At 38.8% G+C, this 26,144-nt stretch overlaps 2 protein-coding genes across 3 annotated transcripts in view; one reads left to right on the plus strand and one right to left on the minus strand.

The window, feature by feature from the left end:
• The window catches only part of LOC114246632 (leucyl-cystinyl aminopeptidase), a 31,413-nt gene extending 22,360 nt beyond the window's left edge, over positions 1-9,053 (plus strand). For both annotated transcript variants that reach the window (XM_089731240.1, XM_089731241.1), the window contains exons 20-28: positions 24-112; positions 830-927; positions 1,666-1,789; positions 2,335-2,512; positions 3,100-3,226; positions 3,429-3,586; positions 4,874-4,960; positions 6,420-6,531; positions 8,043-9,053. In XM_089731240.1, the coding sequence (XP_089587366.1) occupies positions 24-112; positions 830-927; positions 1,666-1,789; positions 2,335-2,512; positions 3,100-3,226; positions 3,429-3,586; positions 4,874-4,960; positions 6,420-6,531; positions 8,043-8,186 (1,117 nt within the window). In that variant the 3' untranslated portion in view covers positions 8,187-9,053. The remainder of the gene's footprint in view (positions 1-23; positions 113-829; positions 928-1,665; positions 1,790-2,334; positions 2,513-3,099; positions 3,227-3,428; positions 3,587-4,873; positions 4,961-6,419; positions 6,532-8,042) is intronic.
• A 4,449-nt stretch (positions 9,054-13,502) lies between these two features.
• RpL4 (ribosomal protein L4) lies at positions 13,503-26,016 on the minus strand. Its single transcript, XM_028179278.2, has 10 exons — positions 25,687-26,016; positions 24,179-24,359; positions 23,040-23,121; positions 20,977-21,140; positions 19,908-20,032; positions 18,612-18,710; positions 18,126-18,261; positions 15,856-15,991; positions 14,971-15,130; positions 13,503-13,747 (listed from the first exon to the last, which is right to left on the minus strand). Exons 1-10 carry the CDS (start codon positions 25,687-25,689, stop codon positions 13,529-13,531), a joined length of 1,305 nt encoding a protein of 434 aa, XP_028035079.2. The 5' UTR covers positions 25,690-26,016; the 3' UTR covers positions 13,503-13,528.
• Between the last annotated feature and the right edge of the window lie 128 nt (positions 26,017-26,144).

Here is a 26,144-nt window from a genome sequence, read left to right on the forward strand (position 1 = left end):
TATCCAAACGCTTTGATCCGAAGGTACGACATTGGAAACGAGACAAAGCCGCTTCAGACATCGCGCTGGACGGAGAACACGACGCATCTCCTCTGGATGAACGATACCGAAAGTAAGTTCATCTTTATACCAGGAGAGTTATGTGAGTTCATATTTATACCAGGAGAGTTGTGCGAGTTCATATTCATACCAGGAGAGTTGTGTGAGTTCATATGTATACACAAATACACATATAACGGCAACTGAATGAAAAGTTTGATACTTTTAAAAATCGACTAATCAAAGCTTTCTTTTGAAGTACATATATTTCAGTGTCACTCGGAAAATTCTTAACAATCGCCCGTACATTCGTTACTGTAGAGGCATTTAAAAGTTATAAAAGGAACTCGTATCCACAGACCGGGAAACCCTTCCTATTGTGGACAACCGTGTAAAATCCTTACTAGTTTACATACACGAACCGCGTAAACCTTTCCTATTTTGAATGATCGTGTAAAAAAAACATTAGTAATTCGATCGATAGAGAACCAATATTGACCAATCCAAATAAATTGGACCATTTAGAACATACGGGTCTATGGAGATTCGGATAATATTTCCTGTAAACATTACTCCGAGAATCTTAGAAGATTCCATCATTTTTTTACCGTCATCTTCCGAGATTTTCTCACCACGTATCATCCGGGTCAGGAGTATCTCTTCTCCTAAAGCTTACTAAATGATAAAGCGTATTCTAGAAAGAGTCTCAAAGAGCAAACAGAGTTTTCGGTCTACCGTGCTATGAGAAATTACTGGATTATTTAAACCAACAAAAGATAATGTTTCGCAGTGGTCATACCGGATCTAGGTAAACACAAATGGATCAGATACAACGTCGGGGCTCGTGGACTGTACCGGGTCGCGCCACAGGACCGAGCTGGGGAGGAGGTAAGGAAGTCCTCAATGCAGATCAACAATAATTGATTAATATCCCCACAGACTCAATCCACTGAGTTTCTCGATGGATCTCCTCAATGGGTCGCGATTCCGATCCGGAGGTACATTTAGCGAAGCACTGCTCTTGTTAAGGCTAGTATTAACAATCTCGGGCTACGCTAGCCCACCAGTCAGGATAAATCCAGAATAGTACCCTGAGGCTATTTTTTTTAAGATGAGATAATAAGCTCACCTGCTGTTAAGTAGCTTCCCGATATCTATAGACATCTACAACGTAAACAGTACTTGACGGCTACTCCGCCTCGTCAAACCGAAATGCACACTGCTTCATGGCAGAAATAAGCAGGCTGTTAGTTACAAAACGCCCCTCTGCCTATATGTGCCGTGAATCCGTTCCAGTGTTGAGGCTGGGGCAGCCGTTGCACTTGAAGTGGCTGATCCATCACGTCAGGCCCACCAGTGAAGTGCTGGTGGTTAGTCTTCAGCCCGTGACCCCGACCCCGACGGACCAGCCACTTCACTAACGACCCTCGGCGTTCGACCAACGAGTAATGCACGCTACACGCTGCACAAGTCATATCTCAATTTGTGTTTTTCTCTGTCTCTTTACGTTCCTGACTTACGTTAACCAATGAAGCCCAGACAAGATTGACCTACCAATCTGGCCAATTAATAAAACGCAATTGGGCTGTTGTGAAAATTGAACTGTCTCGTCATCTACCGCTCCAGGCTTCCGATGCTGCTCGCGTTTATGATGGCGCTTCGGCCGCTGAAAGAGCCTTGATTTTAGATGATGCCTTCGTCCTGAGCCGAGCCGGGAGACTGCCGGCCAGTCGAGCCATAGTCGTAGCTGGTAAGTCCACCACCTGGTAAGAAGGTGTTTTTGTCTTTATCCGAGATTATTTGGGTTGGCGCAGCATCTCCCCTCACCATGCTGAATCGGGACTTGGCACGAGCTTTCCGACCGGCCACCTCTCTATCACAAGCTTAAACCTAAAGAAACACTAAATAAAAAAATCAAAAGCACAAAACTTACTTAGGTCGTCATATTTCTTTTTCATCCTAGCTCCCGACCTAGGTCTCGACCCCCTGATATTTGCGTGTGCGTTACAATTATTGCCAGCGTAGTGCTTATAAAAATCTTCGATTGCCACACTTGTACATAGATGCTTAATTTGTTTGGAATTTTAGGCCTAGTCACATCTGGCAGGTTTCCTTTATTTGCTCTATATAGACAGCCGAACGAGCGCATGGCTCTCTTGATACTAGGCGCGCCAACCCTCGAACTGGATCTTATTTGAATTGAGGTGACGAATATAAAAGTTTATGACGGCACTCTAACGTGTTTGTGTTCACTGTCCATCTTGCTATAATTAGTGCACCCTGTGTGTATGGCAGCCCGCATCCGGGGTGAACAGCACTGGGCTCCATGGCGAGTGGTCCTCTCGCACATGTCGTGGTGGCGCGAGTTGCTCAGGGAAGGGGCAGCCGCTCCCGCCCTAGCGCGTCTGCTGGCCACACTGCACCCGCCGATCGCACTGCGTCACCAACGCGACGCTGACTCCGACGATCACTTGTGAGTATACAGTGGGGGAAAACGGGTGAATCGGGCGATATTTCGACGCAGACGCGGCTTTGTCTATGGTGCTGGCTGTGGACGCAGCAATATGAGGCGCCAGCCTCGACACTGTCAATTACCGGTTATCGTCTTCGTTGAACTAACCCATAGACACAGTCCACTGACTATCCCACCGGATCTTCTCAGAGAGTCGCGATTCCAACCCGGTGGTTGATTCAACGAAGCACTGCTTTTGCTAAGGCTAGTGTAAACAAATTCTCTCAAGTTGAGCCCGTAAGCTCACCTACCCATTCATGCGTAGCTTGATTAGCCTCTTACGCTACCAGCGAATAGGGAGGGGGAAAAAGAACTGTCAATAAACCTGTTCCATTTAGAGTGCGCGCTCACTAGAGGACGCTAGGGTGATGATACACACGGGCTAGAGACCCCATTGATTTGACCATCTCGCGCGACGTGGGCAGCTGTCCCAGAAGCCAGTCTCATGTTTTTCTAATTATCGAAATCTATAGCTTATAGCTTTTAACCGATTTAGATATGCGAGTTGTTGGGATGAGAATTGAACTAATCTGGGGTGTGTTTTCAAGATGGCTGCGCGGAGCCCTCCTCGCGTCCGGAGTGGAGTGGGGCAATCAAGGGATCACGAACGAAGCCGTACAGTTGTTCGACCTCTGGATGGAGAAAAATCACACGATACCGGAAATATACCAGGAGGTAGGGAGACAGATGCTTTTGTTCCGGTAGTAGATGCATTCGCGAAGCAGCTGCCCTTGAGCTGTAAGGTCTCCTTCGAAAACTCTCGGGCCGCCTTAAACATTTTTTTTAAATGCTTGAGTTGCTTATCTATAAGTAATTTATGTGTATTATCTATGGCAATGTCGTACTGCTAAAGAGTTACACACTTCTTCTCCTGCAGGCGGCGTTCACTGCGGGCGTTCGGACACACGGGCGGGTCGCGTGGCGCGCGTGCTGGCGAGCACTCGTGGACTCGTATTCGGCGCCGCGCCCTACATACAGCCACAGAGCCCTGCTGGCGGCGCTCGCGTCGCCCGAAGACGACTGGCTGTTCTACAGGTATAGTCCAAGGGCTGGGCGAGAGAAGCCAAGGATCTTGACCCAGTGGCGCGCAATCTCAGAAGCCTATGTCCCGCAGCACTATAGGCTGATAATTCTACCGACGCACCACTTAAAACACTTAATGAACACCTTAAAATTCTCAATTCACTTCTTCCGCTTCGCTTCAGGTGATCCGTTCGCTATTTCGCTTCGAGTAATTCCGATTACTAACTGACTGCGTGCCATCTCTGCAATGCTTTTACAGTCGAGACGACATCCCTATAAATGAACATTCTGGGCAAGTCGAATAGCTTCGATGTGTTTCCGCTATCTGACAATAGATGGCGTTATTCGTTATTGTGGTTGTTGTCTTCTCGATTTGACTGGTACCTTCGATATTCGTTCGGTTATTCGGCGATAAATAGCATTACTCTTACCGGCGTAGCAATAGGTACCCTTAGTGTAATTGAAACGGTTGGCTAAAGTCTTGTAATTATCGGAAATTTTATAGCCTGGAAGCCAAGTCATATATTTTCTTTTTACATTCCGTTAGAATATGAAAAATGTGATGAAGCGAAATCAAGTTGATTAATATAAGACTTTAATCAATAGGTAATTAAATGAAACAAGATGAAATGAGATTTAATTAAAGTCTCATTAATTCGACAAAATTTATCTACCTATTTAATTGCCTTACCTTTACCTTAGTTGGACTACCTGTGTTCATTAATCATGTTACCATTTTTTGGAAACATAATGTGTTTCTTTAATTGGCTCATGTTTGTGAAAACATCCTCTGTACCCTGTGTCTAGTTAAGTGCTGTTGAAACATTGTTGATTAAATAAATAAATAAAATTATAGTTGTTTATTGAGTATCCTTGATAGTGCGCATTTAATTGAATTCGATTGCATATTCATGATTACTTAATTTTAATTTGTCGAAGTCTTTATTCACTTTTCTCATTTACTCTCTTTCTTTCTTATTAGCTTACTGTCTATTCTACTGTACATTGGCTATTTAGTGAGCTGCTTTCAGGAAATACAACCACCAAGTTTGACGATAGCCGATTCGTCTTACCCAAATGCGAATTCTGCGGGATTTTATGAAATTACCAAAACTTTACTTCTTTAGAGGAATATCTCCCCACATTTTTTAATTTTGGCACGTGCTAAATACCTAATAAGCCATTATTATTACACGTTCAAATCTGAGGCAACACTGACTACTTAGCGATAGACAGCGGCTCACGAGCGACGGTAACCGTTCGTCACCATCACCGTCCTGATGATCTGATCTTCAACAGGTTCGCGTTCACCGTCCTCTCGACGGAGGCTCAGCGCGGCCGCGACTGGACAGAGTGGATCACCACTCTCTACACCAGCACATGCAGGTATTTTCACAGGACTGACCGGGTGGTGCAGTGGTTAGCGACCCCGACTATCGCGCCGAGGGTCGCGGGTTCGATTTCCGCATCAAGCAAACATTTGTGTCATGAATAAGTTTGTTTGCTCTTCATTTGGATGTTTATTATCTATATATTAATACGTGAAGCAAAAACTTTGTATCCCTTTTTACGAAAATTGCGCGGACAGAGGAGTATGAAATTTTCCACACTTATAGAGAATATAGAGAATAAGTGCACAATGCTAATATATTTTTTAAATAATGCGTAAAAGATACATTAAATCCATAAAGAAAACATTACACACACTACATACCTACCATATATTTGACGCACACACGCATGCATACTATTTATTGTAAAACTTTTGTTCTTGGCGTCTGTTGTCAAATTGAGAATAGATTAAATATTGTTTGCCTTTGTTATTATTTTTTATAGTGTAGTCTTGGCGAAATTTGTGATTATAGAAGTATAAAATACAATCATAATAGTGTACAAACTTACAATTCCAATTAATTATAGTCGAATTTCGACTACTGCGGGACCACTAGTCTATCTTAATATATATAAATTACGTGTCACGTTGTTTGTCCGCGATGGACACATAAACTATGAAACTTTTTTTTTTAATATGTTTTTTGTTCCAACTTAGGCCATAGGATGATTTTTATTTCGATTAATGGTCGCAATATTTACTACGAGTAATCTATACTTATATATAAAAATGAATTGCCGTTCGTTATTCTCGCTAAAACTCTAAAGAACGGCTGAACCGATTTGGCTAATTTTGGTCTTAAATGATTTGTGGAAGTCCAGAGAAGGTTTAAAAGGTAAATAAATATGAAAATGCTCGAAATTAAATAAAAATAACATTTTTGTTTTTCCTTTGATGTGTCCCCCGTCGGACGGATTCCTTTTGTTTGTTTCAAGTTTATTTTATACAAAAGTTTAGGTCTTTTATTTATCTTATCGATTGAGGCACTACGACGTCTGCCGGGTCAGCTAGTTAACAGTAAAATAATTTCTTATGTTGATTATTAATTGTAAGTTTTATAAGTCTAAAACAGATGACTATTTACTTACTAATTATAGGATAAGACGTCCGATGCATTAGTATGTAGCGATGCACCGGTGTTCGAATCCCGCAGGCGGGTACCAATTTTTCTAATGAAATACGTACTTATCAAATGTTTACGATTGACTTCCACGGTGAAGGAATAACATAACTTGTAATAAAAATGAAAGCCGCAAAATTATAATTTGCGTAATTACCGGTGGTAGGAAGGACCTCTTGTGAGTCCGCACGGGTAGGTACCATCGCCCTGCCTATTTCTGCCCTGAAGCAGTAACGCGTTTCAGTTGATACGAACCTACAGGGCGACTTATCCTTTGAGCAACGACTTCTAAGACTATGGTAGTCATAGTTAAAGCATGGTTTTGTTCGAAGATGGCGTGGCGCTGCTGGCATTTGGAGGATCCTGAGGCCTGAAACCTCGCTACCAGCGTCGGCGCTCCAAGCAGCCGCCCGCTGTCTCCACCAGCCCTACGACTATTACCGGGTACGTGACCGTGTTCTAAGTCAACTTCTAGAAAATCGATGAGCACCGGGTGCACGCACGAAAAAGTGTCACGTTCCGCCCGAGCGTGCGAGCGAGAGCGCGGAAAAAGCGATAAAGAGGCACGATCGGCCTTTCTTTTTTTTTTTCACCTACCTATGCTTGATAGCCTTGAGAGGCTACTTCAGCTTCACCCTAACATGTAGGTGAGCTCACGGGACTCAAGCCGAAGTGCTACTATCACTGACCCTAGTAAGAGCAGTGCTTCTCAGAATCTACTACTGGATCGGAAACGCGACCCACAGAACGATGACCGGTGCTTGGGGTAGCTAAAAACACCGTTAGTGGATCTTACATATGCTGATAGCCTTGAGAGGCTATTTCAGCTTCGCCCTAACGTTTGTAGGTGAGCTCGCGGGGCTCAACCGGAGAGTTGCTAACACTGACCCTAGCAAGAGCAGTGCTTCCCAGAATCTACCACCGGATCGGAAACGCGACCCACTGAGAAGATCCGGCGAGAAACTCAGTGGGCTGTGTCTATGGGTTAGTTCGCTCGTCGAGCCCTTCGTCGCAAGCGACGGGTTCGACGAGGACGGTGACCGGTGCTTGTGGTGCCTAAAAGCACCGTTAATGGATCAGGAGGATCCGTAATGACGTGCTTTGGGCGACGTCGACGGTTTACCATTCGGTCTACTGGGTCGGGTATGTAATTTCCAGCGGCTACGATGAGAGGGTTCTCATGTCGTGCCGCCTTCTCAAAATGGCGCAGCGATGCCGACTGTAGATACTCGTTAGTGGATCGGGAGGATCCGTAATGACGTGTTTTGGGCACATGTCGACAGCGCATGCGCGGCACAATTCAAGTTGGATAGGAACAAGACTTTCTTTACACTTCTTTACTTTACTTTATTTCTTCTGTGCGTGTGTTTGTCACTGAACTCGTCCTAAACAGCTGGACTGATTTGATTGAATTTTTTGTATGCGTTTGTGTGGCACCCTTAGATCCTTAGATTCACAAATCAGCCCGGCAGATGGCGTTGCAGTGGATATCTAGGTTAATTTATCTTCTAGAAATAATTTATAAGGCAAAACAAAGTTTGCCGGGTCAGCTAGTATATCTATATAGTTACGCGCTGGGGTTCGGGATAAATAAAATTTCACCAAAGTACAACTTAAAAACTGTATTCAACACTTAAAACATTTAAACAATTCACAAACACTTTAAAACTCTCAATTCGCTTGTTCCGCTTCGCTTCGGGTGATCCGTTCGCTGTTTCGCTTCGAGTTCCGATTACTGACTGACTGCGTGCCATCCCTACAACGCTTTTATAGTCGATACTTCATCCCTATAATTATCGATGAATGTTCCACACAACTCTAGTCGTAGTTTCCGCTATCTGTCAATAGATGGCGTTGTAATTCTCGAGCATTCTAGATCCTTCGATATTCGTTTCGACTATTCGACGATAGATGGAGTTACTCTTGCCGGCGTAACAATATTAATATCTTTTCAGTTTAAGGAGTTGTTCGGTGAGCTTCGAGATTCGCAATCGTGGCTGGACACGATAGCCCTGAACGCTGCCTGGGTGTCCAAAGCGGATTCGGACCTGGCGCGATACTTCGCGACCCTACACGAACCAACAAAGCCATTAGGTTAAATCGCCACAAATTCGAAGAACCACACTTGATTTTAAAAATATCGGTTGTCTGTAAAGTCTACTTACTGAGGATAGTTGAACGTGACAACGTCATAAGAAAATACTGATGGAATGGTTTCATTTTTCAATTATCGCAATTATCGTTGCTATAAACAATTGACACCACATTCACTTTTCACTGAACTTCATACTTGACGAAAACATGTAAAAGTATTATTGTATAGCAGCTGTCCACCCAGATGCATCGCTCCCTCAAGTAGGAGAGAGACAGATGTCGAACGCTGCCGAACGCGGAGGCCGATTGTGCCTCTTTGTCGCTCGTTGCGCGCTCTCGCTTGCACTTCAAGCCTTAAATGGAACGCCTCAGAGCGCGGTAACGCCGCACGAGTCATGTTTTTTCGTCCGTACAGCCGGCTCCATCGAATTATAAGACGTTGTCACGTCAAAACATGACGTGTGTAATAAGAAACATTTTACGAGAGCTCCCAAAGGTTTTGTTCGGGAACTTTTTTGCGACAACAATTTTAGTATAGTTTCAATGTAACCTTTTACTAGTGGTAGGACCTCTTGTGAGTCCGCACGGGTAGGTACCACCACCCTGCCTATTTCTGCCGTGAAGCAGTAATGCGTTTCGGTTTGAAGGGCGGGGCAGCCGTTGTAACTATACTGAGACCTTAGAACTCATATCTCTAGGTGGATGGCGGCATTTACGTTGTAGATGTCTATGGGCTCCAGTAACCGCTTAACACCAGGTGGGTTGTGAGCTCGTCCACCCATCTAAGCAATAAATATATATATATATATATATATATATATTAAGAACGTCGTAAACAATGTGAAGATAAAAGCAAAAACAATAAAAAATAATCCGAGATATTATATTAAGTTTTATTTAATTTAAATTTAGACTAATTTCTGAGTTTAAATACTGATTATATCATCGTGGTAGAACAATTTATTTTGCCCGTAACTAATATTCTTCCTAATGAAGTTGCCTTTGTGTAATATAATTGTATCAGAACATATTATAAAATCACATTTACATAGCATAGTATGATGTTGTTTATCGAGGGATAAAAAGCGATGTGGTTTAAGTGACATTTTTGCAACTTTACATTAGAGCAATTTAAAGTTTGAAATTTGGAAAGAATATAAACATAACAAAAAAACTTCTTCAGCTATTTCGAATGGAGTAAACTTAATTGAAGTTTAATTAAAAACAACGAACTGTTGGTGTTAATGCCAAATAAAATGTACCTTTAATTAAAGGCTTATTACACTTGGCTAAATTTAGTCGACTGAATTCTAAATAACCCATAATGTTCATACTTGCTAACTTTCCGCGCAGCAACAAATATTTCTTCACCTATATTCTTCTTATTCTTTTTTTTTTTATTTCAATTGAGCCTACATCGAGGGTGTAGCCCAAGACCAATTTTTTGTTGTCCAGACAATACTGGGGCCATCCTCTTACGCACACGACACGTCCTACTTCGTCGTGTTTAAACTGACAATTGATTCAGTAACTGAATTTAGAACAGTGTAATCAGAAACTTCTAAGTTTGCTTCTGAATTCAGTCGACTAAATTTAGCCAAGTGTAATAAGCCTCTTACAAAGATAAATGTCGCGTATTGAGCGAAATGACGCTTAAACCAAACAGCCTTTCAACCTTCGATTTATAAATAATAATGATGAAAGAACACCTTTTATAGTGCACTAAGATAATATATTTTATGATTATTCATGTATATTCGTTTGGGGGATAGGCAGAAGTTAAATAATGCGTTTCAAATTAAGAATGTGCACGTCAATGACCTTGATCTGTCAAAGTTCGATAAAAAGTATGGACAGCAACAACAACAAAAATTTATATTCCATTTTTTTGTGATGTTTCTGCCTAATTATAAAGACTATTAATATGTTTGTTTTAATGAACCATACAAACATATATAATTTTCTTGATATGTTGAGTACTGGTCGAGGTAAATGAAACATGAATTTAAATTATATTTAAAAAAACATCTATTTAAAAATCGAGGCTGCAACGCTGTCAGGCCCTATAATCTATGGATGAGTGACGATAATGATTACTCAAGCAGTGGGATAAGTGGAATCGGCAAATTCGAAGATTTGGATTATAAATTAATATTTAAAAATTCCTTCCTTTTTTTACTGACTTTAGTTTATATTTTCGATTTGACAGCTATGACGTCACAATATGGCGCAGGTCTGTGCACATTCTTAATTGAAACGCATTTTATACTTAAAATTATGTATATTGGTAAGATGCCCGAACTGTGTGGAGTTTTATGTGCTGTAGACGCCAACTTGGCGTATTTTACACTTTTTATTTATTTATTAAGTGTTTAGGTCGTCTCGCCTGAATGTAGAGATCCCTGTAATGAACCTCAACATTAGGGGCGTAAGGTCGATTTCAATATGTATTTGGTTATTTATCTAAAAAGACTATATAATGTGTATTTTTGAAATAAATTCTTAAGCGGCTGGACCGATTTTGATGGTATGTATGTACATAATCTTTGTGTGCGCGAGTGGCTTGAATGGTTTAGATTTACAACTGGATCCGACAGATGGCGCTGCGTTTTCGATTCCGGGATTATTTTTTTAAATCGTAATGGCCGCTCAACCTCTTCCGGTTCTGTTAGTTTAAAATTAAGAGAATGTTTTATTTAAATAATCGATTGAATAATTTTAATAAACGAATCGAAATAAAATAAAAAAATTGTACGTGTTTATAAATAATCGACCTTTATGCTTCCGATGTAACAAAATGTATTTTTAGAATTAGGTTAAATTTGAAGTTCTCTGTCACTGAGGTTATTATTAAACTTAAATTATGAATGTAGCGATTTTGAGATAACGGGCAAAGAATGGATCTATCTACTGTGCTTAGTGCGAGTTTTTTAACGTTCTCGATAGCGTAAAAGTTAAAATTTGTATGCAGTTGGAAAGTTTGCCTAAGTTTGCCGCTAGAGGCGCTAACTCCGTACAAAGAGTTAACTTTTACGCTATCGACGTTAAAAAACTCGCAATAAGCACAGAGAGATTGATTTGCCGATGGTTGAATGTTATAACTAAGATTATAACGTTATAACTGCCCCACGATTCAACTTTGCTTCGACTTTGATTTAATCTTACGAGTCTTTTTTTTTTTTTTTATTGCCTTTGTAGGCAGACGGGCATACGGCCCACCTGATGGTGAGTGGTTACCGTCGCCCATGGACTTCAGCAATGCCAGGGGCAGAGCCAAGCCGCTGCCTACCGCTTAATACTCTCCATAAGCCTCGTTTGAAGAAGGACATGTCATAGCGCTCGGGAAACACCGTGGAGGGGAGCTCATTCCATAGCCGGATGGTACGTGGCAAAAAAGATCTCTGGAAACGCACTGTGGATGACCGCAGTGGCTCCAGGTAGTATGGATGAACTCTACTCCGGTGGCGGGCGGTGCGATGGTAAAAACGAGATGCTGGTATCATCTCGAACAATTCCTCAGAGCACTTACAAGTCTCATACTTGTAAGTTTGATTCAATCCTTGCATCAAACGGATCTACACGAACCAGTCATTTCATCAAGCTACAAGTCTCACGCAAAACTGACAGCAAGTTTGGTGGTGTATAGCTAATTTAACTGTAATGTTGACGTTTTGATTGAGATAGTAAGATTTTTTTTTAAATGTTGAATGCAGAGGATCCGTATAGAAGGAAGGCTAAGGAAACTAGGGTGATAAGTTGCTTTAGTGTCTGCGATGCAAAAATAAATTCACCAAAAATTTGCCTTAGATATAGATGTTCGAAGATACCAACTTATATTACTACTAGCGACCCGCCCACGCTTCGCTTCGGAAACATTAAAACACACATGAAACCAAAAAAAATAAAAAAATAAAGAAAAAGTAGCCTATGTTCATCAGGGACAATGTCGGCTTCTAATGGAAAAAGAATTTTTCAAATCGGTCCAGTAGTTTCGGAGCCTATTCGAAACAAACAAACAAACAAATCTTTCCTCTTTATAATATTAGTATAGACATACAACAATAAAACATTTGAAAATCCATGATTATTATACAATGGAAGCCAACGATATGACCAAGCTAATTATATCTCACGTCGCTCTCAGTGGAATCCGTACTTTAAGATTGCCTGTCGGAATTTTTCTATTGAAGTGACAAGAATTTTGAATTTAGAACGTTTTTGTAATGTACTGTATTATTAAATTCGTAAAATTTTGTATGTGGCTTTTGTAATAAACTTCCCTTCAGATTTTGATGTTTTCCTTTGCTTCTATCTTTAATAATTTTTCTGTTACTAAGGCGCCGGAATATTTAGTAGACTTCGAGAAGACGAATCCGAACGATATTGAGAATGAATATATTCCTAAGAGACCTAAAAGATTAAAACATGCATTAACAAACAAAAGAAAGCAAAGTCAGGAAAATTTAACTACCTAGGTACTCTATTTAAAAACAGATGAGTTAATGTCATTGAATGAGCGCCTCATTCTCAATACCTAGTTTTGAATTTAGAATTTACACGCTTGTGACGCCGCACCGCCTCTTTCTACATCCAATGAATAGGCAGTTACATACTATTTGAAGGAGCCGGAATTTCAAAAATGGATCATCAAAGAACATAGTATGTTCAACACAGTTTAAAGTTTTGAACTTAGAACTCGCGCACGGCCATTCGCGTTCCCGCTTCTTAAGGATTCGTCAAACGGAACGCGTAATTAGGCGCGTCAGAGCGCTAAACTGACGCCGAGATGTGTTGTACTACTATGGTAATTTAATATAAGCGCTATAGCGCTGGCGCTCTGTTTGACGGTATACCGTTGTAGTACAACACATCTCGGCGTTATAGCGTAGCGCTCTGACGCGCGCTAATTACGCGTTCTGTTTGACAAAGGCTTTAGCAAGTGAATAGCGCGCAACTAGCAAAATTAACCTAAAATTACATACTTTTTTAACCACAGCTATCGCATCGATACCACAACTTTCTTTGATATTGTGAATTGCTCGCCTCTCGAGTATTTATATATAGCGATGTTTGTATTCTCCGATGTTGGGTCTTTTCCAATTTGGCCGCGACACTAAATATTCCTACCGCCTAGCGAATCGCTAATTTGAATCATTATTGATCCTGACAAACTATATGACCGTACCTATTTACACGGCACTCCAGTTATTAAACTGCTTTTCGCAGCATTCATTCCGGAAATATTAATATTACTTACGATAAAATCACAAGCGAGAAATTAAAGTAATTGGACACGAGAATATATTGAAATAAAACAAAAATCCCCTTAAAAAATCTATTTATTTATTTACGCCTTAGGCTTATCATCAGCTTTAGGCTTTTCGGCCTTGGGTTTCGCGGCCTTTTCAGCTTTCGGCTTCTTATCGGCCTTCTTCTTGGGGGGAGGCGGGGTCTTCTTAGCGACCGGCTTTTTCGGTTTCTTGGCGAGAGCCTCCTTGATGTTCTTGCGTCTCCTCTCGCGTAGTTTCTCAGCCTTCATAGCGGGGTTTCGCTTAGACAGCTTCAGCTACAAACAATTAACGATATTAAGTAACATTATGTTTAACAATTATCACCGAGTATCATATTAGATTGTCATTCAGAAGATTCGTCAACGTGATTAGTAATCATTTCGGCTCATAACCCAATGCTCTGATAGAGTGATTTCATCATTAAATAAATACACAATACAGTAGATTTTCTGATAAATAAATAAATCGGTTGTCTGTAAATTCGGTTTACTGACGATAGTTGAACGTGACAACGTCATAAGAAAATACGCCTCAGAGCGAGGTAACGCCGCATGCCGGCTCCATCGAATTATAAGACGTTGTCACGTCAAAAAAACATTAGAATACAGTCTATATTTAAGTTCAAGTTCTTCTCCGCTGACTGTATTGGTTGCAGTATACAAATAATTGAAGATATGGGTATATGAAGGGGATATGATACAATTTGTTAATTTCTAGAAAACAGACAACAAACTTTTGTTACTTGTACTTTTTCTTTGTACATAACTCCTTCATGACATGCAATTTCTAAAAATAGCCTTCAAACCTGGAGTTTTAAGGTCTAATATGGTTTATAGCAGTCGTGGGCAAACATTTTTAATGGCGGGCCACAAAGTTTAAGAAATTCTAGAGGGCCAGAATTATAGAAAAAATTCACTTTGTATTAAAGCTTTTTGAGACGTGAGGCGTGTGATAGATACCTATCTATGAACTGAAAAGAATGGTTTTTTTTCCAATAAACAAAATAAAACCTGTGACAGACTTCCGAGATAATTATAATAATAGCAAGTTAATTATGGAGATAATGAAAGCTCAAAATACCCCTGACGAATTGGAACTTTCATTAAAAATTCGAAGATTTTCAATTATAACGTCAGATTTTATTTTACGCGTCAAAATGCTGACTAGCATATTTAGGATGGATGGACTCTCGGCGGGCCGGATTAAATACTTCCGATGACAGTTGGCTTGCGGGCCTTACTTTACCCATCACATATGGGCATATAGGCACATAACACCTTCATTCAATACTCAAAAATCTTAAAAACGGTACTTAATCCACCCCTTCATCCACTCATAGTCTTCAATTATAAATTTGAAAGTGTTTGTTTGTTTATCCTTCTTTCAAGTTGAAACCAAGTAACCGGATTGACATAGCATTAGTCAGATGAGTGACTTAGGGTACATAGCTAGTATATAACATAATTCTTTCTGGGTGTGAACCCAGTCAAACACATACTCCACTCTTCTCGGCATCAGCCAGAGCCTTCAAGTTCTTCCTTCTGCGCAGCTCTAAGATAGCTTTCCTCTTCAGCACGGCCGCGTAAGGATTGAGTTTCAGCATCGCCTTGTTATTGGTGAGTGGGTTCAATTTGCGTGTAGCACGGATCACGCGTTTGCTGCAATCAAAATTGAACATTTACGAGACCCGGTAATTATTTGGCTAGTCCGTTACATTATATTATTTATTCAGTATGTGTCAACATGTTAGGTAATCATGGTTTGTATCATAACCCAATGCTCTGTAATGCAATATCATCATTAATAAACTCGGTTTTGATTATTCTATTAAAAAAAACAAAAAATTCTTGTATTTATCATCTCAATTACTGATGGTACGATGGTATGATGGACCTCTTGCGAGTCCGCACGGGTAGGTACCACCGCCCTGGCTATTTCTGCCGCGAAGCAGTTATGCGTTTCGGTTTGAAGGGTGGGGCAGCCGTTGTAATTATACTGAGACCTTAGAACTCATATCAAATCAAATCAAAAAATATTTCAAAGTAGGTGGCGGCATTAACTTTGTAGACGTCTATGGGCTCCGATAACGACTTAACACCAGGTGGACCGTGAGCTCGTCCACACACATAAGCAATTAAGAAAATAATAAATAAAATATAGAATCTCTTTCATCACAAATAAATCTACTGGTCAATATATACCTATACAACATTAGCAGAATGATTGTAATATTTAGGAACCAGATAATAATAATATGAAGATCCAGAGGTGTCCGTTTCAATGACATAAAGAAATAATAATTCAACACAAAATTCATAGGCTTAATATTGGATCTTCATAAAACTATATTACATTTCTGAGAGCAACCCTAAAGACAACATACTTGGGAGCACGGAGGACCTTCCTGATCTCATCAGACTTGAGAAGACGTGTGAGGTCAGTGTTGGCCATCTTCGGTTGGGGCAGGTTGAAGTTCTTCTTTTGTTTTGATGGTGTCTTCCATGACCCGAATAAGGGGTCTGTAAGCCAAAATTTAATATATATAAAATACCTCATAAAACATTGATCACAAAGGAGATTGCCCATTTTTGGTTTCGTGTTGTGCTACGATCAAATATATATTAAAAATAAAGTTTTTATTTTTAACAATTTCTTCAAAAATATTAAGTTATAACTTCGCCGGTTATAGAAGATTAAAACAATTAGTAATTTAAAAACTTTTATCTAGTAGTAGTTCAATTTTCCTAATGGAAAGGCAAAGATATTAATTCATACAGCCTAATCTTTTAAAAAAATGATAATATGGAGTGAAATTAAATGAAGTTGATTAATTTGAGACATTAACCAATTGGCATGAAATTAAATTAGTAAATTCAATTGGCAAAATATTTATATCTTTTATATTTTTTTATAAAAAAAATTGTAAAAGATTATGTATGGTATGATACCTTTGCCTTTCCAGTTGGAAAAATACAACTACTACTGCTACTGACATTTGACAAGTACCTACTTAACAATAATATTTTGATTTACATACTGACGCGATTTTTCATGTTTCCGATTGAGTTATATCGTGTGTTTCGATCATATTATTCGTTACCTATTTTGTTAGGCAGAAGTTCAGGCATATTTGGGGCAGAATTAATTTATTTATCATACGGACTTATTAACCAATCGTGATGAAAACGTTGCTAATACTATTAATGCATGGTTATTACTACAGCTATCTCGTTGGCAATCGAACTGTGGGTTGTTGTGTCCATGTTAGGCTGGGCTGGGTTAGGTACAATGATACATCTGCACAATATGAGAAATAAATTATTTTATGTCTATTTTTGTTTTATTTTGATTTGCCGTAATAGTACTTTTACTTAACGAATGGCCGTAGTGGCCCTAGCCACACAATATTAAGCTAGGCAAATAAGTTTATATTATAAACATGTTTTCATTAATAAAATACTTTATACGTATGTTTTTAAATATGTAAGAACTTAGCATAATCAAAAAATGTCCACCGCTGTCTTGTACAAAAAATAACCTAATTCTATAAACTTCATTGGTCTTTTACTAGAAAATCCGGCGAACTAGAGATTTAATTTTTTTTATAATTGAATAAACATATTAAACCCTACAAAATGAGGTAAGTTACATGAGATCACAAACTGAAACCAAATTCCATACTACAATGGGCATTCTCCTTTTCAATTGTGAAAGTGGAATATATACAATGTAGTGTACTAAATAATAATTTTAGTATATCATAATTTTTGCTCTACATACAAAAATATTGGCATATATTTGTATGAAGTTATTTTAAAGTTTAAACTTTACGGTTACATTGAGAATATAGACATCAACCATCTAAAATTAATTAGTCAAGATTAATGAGAGTCTAATACTCAATTAATACCAAAGATAGGGCACAATTTTAAACAAATCAGACTAAATTAGACTTGAATCGGACTTATTAAGTTTAAGTTTAATTTAAGTTAACTTAATATACAGAACACACTAATTTTTTCATAAAATGAGATTTATTATTTATAGAACCACTTTACTAGTTTCAAATGAGATGTATTCCTCATGTCGACACACCACCCACCGTGTACTGACAAGTGATGTTTCCTTTGGGAACATCCTTCAATATATCCCATATAAATCGTAACTCCAACCATATGCGGAACGGAAAGAGTAAGGCTTTATGGGATTGTAGATGCATAGAACAGATTCATCATTATCTCTCATCTGTTGTTTTTGGGGAATCGAGAAAATATCATATCCTTCCTAAAATGAACAAGATAAACTAGTGATTTTCCCGATTTCAACATCAGATTCTGCACAAATTTTTTTTTTTCTTCAAATTTCAGTATTGGTCTTTGATCAGTAGTTAAAAATGCAAATCTAGATCTCTACTTATCTGTGTTAGGTAAATATTCTGAAAAGCAATAATGTAATTTGGATTTAGAAAATCATACCCAGAGAATGTTGCTAACTCCTCAGTGAGACACGGCATGCTGTTCCAAAACATTAGTAGAGTTATGAAGATTTTATATTGTCAATGTCAATACTACAAATTAACTTTCTTAATTTTGAAGAAGCCATATCCTACAGGAACGTCGTGGGTTTCTCTACGAAAAAAAATAAAGAACTAACCAAGCCTGCCGAATGCGGACTGAGTCCAGATGACGAAACGTCCAAGATGACCTCCCGGAGCCAGCTTCAGGAGGTTCAGCTTGTTAACATTCAGGAGCTCCACACCGGGGATATTGCGGAAGGCGCGAGTCAGACCCTGTCCAAGAAAGAATAACCAAAAGTTTTGAATAAATTTTTATTTTCAATCAATAAAAATAATGAATGATCTCAAATCTTTTCTTGTCATTAGCATCTAACTATAAACAACGTATGGTTTTGAAAGATACAATATTTTTATTATTAAACTAACAAAATGTCATCCACATGTCGACACACTGACCCTTTCGAATTTCAGGATCAATGTTTCCTTCGGGATAATTTAATTTACCCTCAATTCGTGACAATACACATATTAACTATATGTAAAGTAAGGCTTATCAGAGGGATCCCATTCAGACTCGTACAATGACTAAGAAAATCTAAGTCCACCCTCAGAAACAGTATTACCTGATCCTTGTTGAAGATTATGAGGGGCCCCTTACGCTGGATACGACGACGGTTGCGCATTTTACCCTTACCAGCACGAAGACGCTGAGACTTGTACACCTAAAAAAAACAAATATCAAATACAATGAACAACTGCAATTATTCCATTTGATACTTAATGAGAGTTAAGACAGTAAATACACTTTTTTCCTACTTATTTTAGTAACCTCGACGAGTTATATTAGATTGTCCAGGTGAGTAGCTGAGCTCACGGGGCTCAAACCTAACGACATTGCCAACACAAATCCTAACAAGAGCAGTGCTTTGCAAAATCTACCAACGGATCGGAAACGTGACCCAGTGAGAAGATCCGGCGAGAAACACAGTGGCCTGTGTCTGTGGGTTAGTTTGCTCGCCAACTCTTCGTCGCAAGCGACGGATTCGGCGAGGTCGGTTACCGGTGCTTGAGGTACCTAAAAGCACCGTTAGTGGATCGAGAGGATCCGAAATGACGTGTTTTGGGTGATGTCGACTGTTTAATACACATATAAACACACAGACAGTACTAAGTACTGAGAGCCTACACAGCACCACTAAAACAACCAAGGGTTGCTTCAGAAAATAGGAAAGGTGTCCTTTGAGTATTACATCAATTATGTACACTGTGTAGTTAAGTTCCATAATGTTAGAGAACAAATGATCAAATGACCGGTAGTTTAGATAGGACTAATAACATCTATAGCTTAACAAAGCCCATATATTGACAATGATGACATGTCTTAGTGTGTTAAGTGAGAAGACAATTATTAATGACGGCGCTTGCAGCTGAAAGTAAGTATTGTACTTTTTGACGAAGCATGTTACTGATAACTTTATTTCTGTAATCTGACGAAGCATGTTGCAGATAATAGCATGTACTTTTAGGTTAGGAATATTGTGTTCTTTTTTTTTTATAATAAATAAATTAATATTAATTAATAAAACTATAAAAATAATAAAAATTATTAATTAAGTGAGAACACAATTACTAAGTGCTGGTGTATAAAATATAGAGATATCAATTAATCGAAATGTTAATAAACATGTGTCCTTAAGCTTGTAATTTGGCAAATTTAATGATGAAACACTATGTATGTCTTCTAATGTTTATATCAATTCAGAATAAATTTCTGAATTGACTGTTGACATAGAAGCATAGTCTCGTCCAATGGTGTCTGACTCAAATTTACATTGCACATTTGAGTTTTTTGTCAATGGACATTTCGTGTTGTTTGCTTTTATATTTGAATATGAGACCGAAAGGAAACAAACACATACCTTAAGGATATCAGACCATGCCTTGAGGCGCCTCAGGAAGATGACAGCCTGTTTGGTCTTGTTGATCTCCTGGACTTTGTCGGCTACAACCAGGGGAAGCTCGGGAATCTTTTCAATAATGTGTCCTGTGTTAATAGAAGATATTTAGTTCACATTACATATTCAATAAATCAGTATTCACTACATTTAGGCAATATTCCCGGATGTAGTATTCCAAATTGATTTGCAATTGAAAAAGCTATTATTGTAGTACAAACTTTGCACCCGTACTCGCTACGTAAGCTAGTCCAGAACGCCATATCTGTACGCATTTCTGTTGCACTAATCCGCAGTAACACTTACAATGATCGACATCACAAGCGTGGACATTTAGTGCCAGTAATTAGATATTTATTATTTTCATTTAATACACGAAACATGAAATATAATTTAATGTTTACTGAATATAAAACGTTATTCTTCTTTCTTTGTATTTATCTTTGTATTCTCACAAGATTACTTTTATACTTTACCTAGTATTTTTCTAAGCCATGAGCCATTTTTCTAAGTCTTTCTAAGTTTAATGCATTGCTTTTCTATTGACAGTTTATACTTTCGTTTTTATTTAGTGGCTATAGACAGATTTATTTACTTTATTATTATATTGATTCAATTTTTTTTTTTTTTTTTTTTATCAGTAACAGAACTAAAGAGTTAACGTCGAATTTGATCATTTGAGTAACACTAGTTGTATAATGATTGACTCCGTTTTAGGGTTTGTTAAGGCCTATATATACTGACACGGGACATACATGACTAGGGACTTCAGATTGGATCGACATAGTTACCAAACACACCTACTTCACTCAATTCACACTACCGGTACAAATATACTGCAGAAATAAAAAGCAGTGCAGTTCATACATGCTCAGAATGAGACCTTCACAATTTTTCTTTATCTCATTCACATGCAGGCTAAATTCTGTAGATATAATATATTTGTCTCTTTTTAATTTCGCTTTTTCGTTGTGTAGGATTTGGAATGAGAAAGCTGCTAAGGTAATTGTTATTTCATTAGACATCTACTAACCTCTAGCCTGAACGAGCGCTGGGACGCCGGTAGCAGCAACGGCTGCCGCCAAGGCCGCTCTCCGCTGTCGGAGGTTGACGCGACGATGCCAACGCCGCCAGGGCTTCGTGGGGGCGAACATACGTCCACCACGACACATGTTACCGAAGGCACCCTGACCGGACCTATAACATTATAAAAAAATTACATAAACGCCAAGCTATGCTCCATTTTAAGTTTGTTGAGTGAGACATTTTCGTGCGTACTTAGCATTTTCTTGAATTTTCCTGAAAGTGGGAGGAATGGAGAGCCATCAACATCTGATCTGAATTTTTCATCAGCACCCTTTAACCACTTTCAACAGCAAAGACAATAGATTTTTTTTAAATCTGTCTAACCCTCACGTTCTTATCAAAGTGTGACCATGATTGTGACTCTTGTAACATCACGGATCTATCAAAAACTCGATAAATACTACAATCATGGTTAAAGCTCATCAAAACTTTTTATCAACGATAAGTAACTTTTTTTATTAATATAATCCCCCTTTAGAAGGAGACTGTCCTCCTCCATTGAACGACTATGACTAGTGCTTTATTTACTAATAAACAAGTTGCATGGATTTTATTAAATAGAGTTGATCATGTCATTGTCAGCTCTATTAGAATGTGTTCCACACGTCGACACATTATCAATCAGCTACGATCGATACTGTTTCCTAAGGGAACATTTTAATCTACCCCTGTTGTGTACCTGAGAGGCTATATCAGCCAGGCAGGAAGAGTTCGGGGATTAGTCAAGAGTTTTGGACATCAGTTAACTGGTCTTTATAGCAAAACCAAACTGCACACTATACTTCTAAAGGCACATGTAAACCTTTAGCATCAAATCATAATTAGCATTACAGTCTCCGAGACGACGCAACCTAAATGTAGGAAAATGGGCGCTTTTGAATCAGGGAACTTTTTGATATCCTGCTTTAATACCAGAAATACAAAAACCCAGCCTGGTATGAACAGGGAGTCCATTTAGCTTTTAGTCCTGTGATAGATAGTGATCTTGAAAAGGTGCAGGCCTCTGAAATTATGCATTATTTCATCTAAATCATGACATTTTTTTTAACTTTGGAAAGACAAGTACCATGCCACCGTCATAGCAAGTGACCACTGTATACATAACTATAGTTACTGTAACATCCAAATAAATCTTGGTATCCACCTTGTGACTTGTTCTCAGACTGAATTGTAACAATATTCAACAGCCATCCTTCACATAAATAACTGAAAGAGTGGTATATATTTGATATTTGGTGCTGGAAATGTGCACCTATGGCACAATTCAACAGCCATCTGGTGTAGTGGTAAGTGACATGGTCACTACACAAGGGGGTCGCGGGTTCGAATCCCGCCAAGGGAAGATATTTGTATGATAAATATAAATGTCTTTACCAGGGTTATGGATGTATATTAAATATATGTATGTGTATAATAAAAAATCTTACATTTATTTCTGTTATCTGGTACCTGTAACACAAGTTCTTTACGAACTTATCATGGGACCAGTTAATTAGTAAATATTTATTTATTTTATTTATTTATTTAATTCATATTGCGCTAATGCCAGATTTTCAATAGGAAGTGGAAGTGAAAGGCACTTATTTTAGCTTATACAGTGCTTGCTTACTGTATACTGAGAGAGAGGAGTGTGTTGAGATGACAGCTAATTGAAGATAATAGAATAGAAAAAATTGTTGTCCTGACCCCCTACTGGGATAAGGATAAGACAAAGAAGAGGTTAATTTATATCTGCAGTTAATTCGTGTGTATAGATTGTGTATAGGTTACATTGTGTGTATAGATTGGAATTCCTTAGTGATCTAACTGTCTCATCACATGACTCAGACTGCTTGGTGTAAGCTCGATAGCGTAAAAGTGAACTAAAATTTGTATGTAGTTGGAGCAGCGCCCATAGATTCAAACGTAGGCAAACATTCCCACTCCATACAAATTTGAATCGAGAATGTTAAAAACTTGCACTAAGCAGACAGCTACTTTACATTGGCAAATATTTGAAAAGCTACTGACCTGTGGGTACCACCACCACGGACACGCGGAATTCGGGCGACAGCACGTCCGGTACCCCATGATTCGGCACTGGTTTGGTGACCTGAGAACAATATGAAAGTGTTTTATTACACTTGTGGAGGTGGCCATCACAGAACACAAGATATTTGACAGATGCCTGAATCTCGCTTACGAAATTTTCTAGGTAAGCTCGCATATACAAGTTCCGAACAACAACATTTGGACCGTCGGTCTACCGAGCAAATATCACCCGATCGGTGGTAGATCTTTCCTTTGTCGTTTAAGTCTCCCAAATTGATGACCCCGACGTGATCTGAAGGAAGATTGTCCCTTCGTCGTTCCTTCTGATGAGGTACCCAATTGTTACCATAACACAAATGCTACCTTCAGTCATGAGATCCAAGCCTCAATGATATATTAAAACAGCCCCATCCATTATGTCATAAATTTATGAGTCCTAATTCAAATATAAACCAAGGTATCTTTATATGTTAACTTTCATCTACATATACTTCAAAACATTTACTTGTAGTACAAAATTTGCACCCGTACTTGCTACATAAGCTAGTCCAGAACGCCATATCTGTACACTTTTCTGTTGCACTAATCCGCAGTAACACTTACTGTGATTAACACTGCAAGCGTGGACATTTAGTGCCAATTTTGGCTTTTTTTTTATCACAAACATATCACAGCCTTTCATATAATACCTATTCTGTCCATAGTGTCAGTTTTTACATGGAAAAATGTCACCATTATTAATTTGTTTCAATTTGAAGGGTAATCCAACCTTTGTACTATTAAACTGAAACTTAGAACTCTCGTCTCAAGGTGAGTGGCAGCAGTTAGTGTTCATGTCTAAGGGGTTCGATAATCAGTTAACACCAGGTACATTTGCACTTCCACCAATCTTTTTTCATTCCCTTTACCCCCTGCTGGGTTGTGGGGCTCGAATCAAATTCTCCCATTTGCATTCGTCTTGGGCAGTCTGTTCTAGCTCCTCCCACATCATGCCCAAGACGGCCAATTGTTTTGGTACGGCCTCACTTCTTTCTGCCAGACTTTCCAAGTCAGTGCTCTCTTGGATAAGTGGGTATTCCATCCATCTTAGCAACAAAAAAATCAATAGCAAAACTCACCAGCCTCCTTGCTCACGCAGTAGGGCTGCCTCGAGTTCTTGGACATAGAAACGTGAACATCATTGACCAGATCCGGACGTATGGGCGCCTTAAACACGAACGGGAGGGGCTTGGCTGCACCCTGCACCGTCTCACTCTTCTCTGAATACACCGACACTAAAGGTCGGGCTACCGATAGACTCTGAAACAGTTATTGATTTTTTAAAAACCTTATCTATAGCCACGAACACTATAGAGTTGAAAACTGGTGGTAGGACGTCTTGTGAGTCCACACGGGTAGGTAACACCGCCATGCCTATTTCTGCCGTGAAGCAGTAATTCGTTTCGGTTTGAACGGTGGAGCAGCTGTTGTAACTATACTGAGATCTTAGAACTCATATCTCAAGGTCGGTGGCGGCATTTACGTCGTAGATGTCTGTAGTCTACTGTAACTACTTAACACCAGATGGGCCGTGAGCTCGTCCAACCATCTAAGCAATAAAATAATAATTAAAAAAACATCGGAAATGATTTGATGACATTAAAAACCCCAAGATTGAATCGTAAAGGTTCACGAAATCCTGTGAAAATGCTGAGTAATTCATTGTTTAGTTGTAAATTTCTTATGATTACACATTGACAGAAAAACAGTTGTTCATTAAAACCAAAACAGACTTGAAACTACTTGAAAACTTTCAGATATTTTTTCCCTACCTATTCGCTGGTAGCCTTAGGGGCTAACATCAGCTATGCCCGGAGGGGTAGGTAGGTATCCTTCAGAGAAAAGTCCATACCTATAGGGTATTATTTAACATTGAACGACTATGACTAGCGCTTTATTTACTAATAAACTAGTTGCATGGATTGTATTAAATAGCGAGTTGATCATGTCATTGTCAGCTCCATTAGAATGTGTTCCACACGTCGACACAATATCAATCAGCTACGATCGATACTGTTTCCTAAGGGAACGTTTCAATCTACCCCTGTTGTGTACCTGAGAGGCTATATCAGCCGGACAGGAAGAGTTCGGGGATTCGTCAGATTTATGGTATTGTTTAGTTGACAAACAATTACGAAATGTAAAGGACAAACCCCGTCTAACCTAAAACCGTAACACATTTTTTTTATAAAAATATGGCGATCGAACGTGCTCTTCGAATCGAAAATACTTTAAAAGATATTGTCAATATTCAAACCATTTCAATACGCTGAGGTGAAAGTCAATTTTCAAGTATTGTTTTAGCTGCCATGTTTGAGTAACCTAAACGAACATTTAATTTCTCGCAATTATTTCTCTAAAACATATTCTTATTTGAAAAAATGTTAAATTATGCCGCCTTGAAACTCTAGGTTATTAAAAACTCACTCTACTTCTTCTGTAAAGTTTTAATTTCCCAGATTTACAAACTGCATACACGTGTTTACTTCACCGCACATTTTTACGAAGGAAATACACTTCACTAAACAATTTCTGCCGCGGTAGCCATGTACGACAATATTATACGGATTTATTATTTTGTACTTACCATTTCGCTACTTTAGCGAAGCTATACCTCCGAAATATACACTAATAGCGGTGATAAAGACCATCCGCCATGCCACGGAGGTGTGAAAAGACCGGAAATCAAGATAGTTTTTTGACAGCAATCATGGACAGTTGCCAGACTAACGAAAAAGAATGAACCGTAAAATAACACAGAAGGTCTCGACCTCGTTGATTGTTACCTCATTGATATTTTACATCGTAATTCTTTAACCTCAGCCTTTAAGTTATTACCACATGGGAGCGGTAGAAACTTTCTACTAGAAAGTGGTTTGGCTATATATTCGACATTGTTATTGTAGCCTCTCACTGTAAAGTGAACCAATGTTCGATCTCTAAGCAGGCATAACAAAAAAATACGAAAGGAATCAATAAAAACATACGTTTTATGTATGTATCGTGTTATTAACTTTCATGGACATAATTTTAAACACATAAATG

This window comes from Bombyx mandarina, chromosome 11 (assembly GCF_030267445.1).
Source record: "Bombyx mandarina strain Sakado chromosome 11, ASM3026744v2".
Taxonomy (NCBI): Eukaryota; Metazoa; Arthropoda; class Insecta; order Lepidoptera; family Bombycidae; genus Bombyx; species Bombyx mandarina.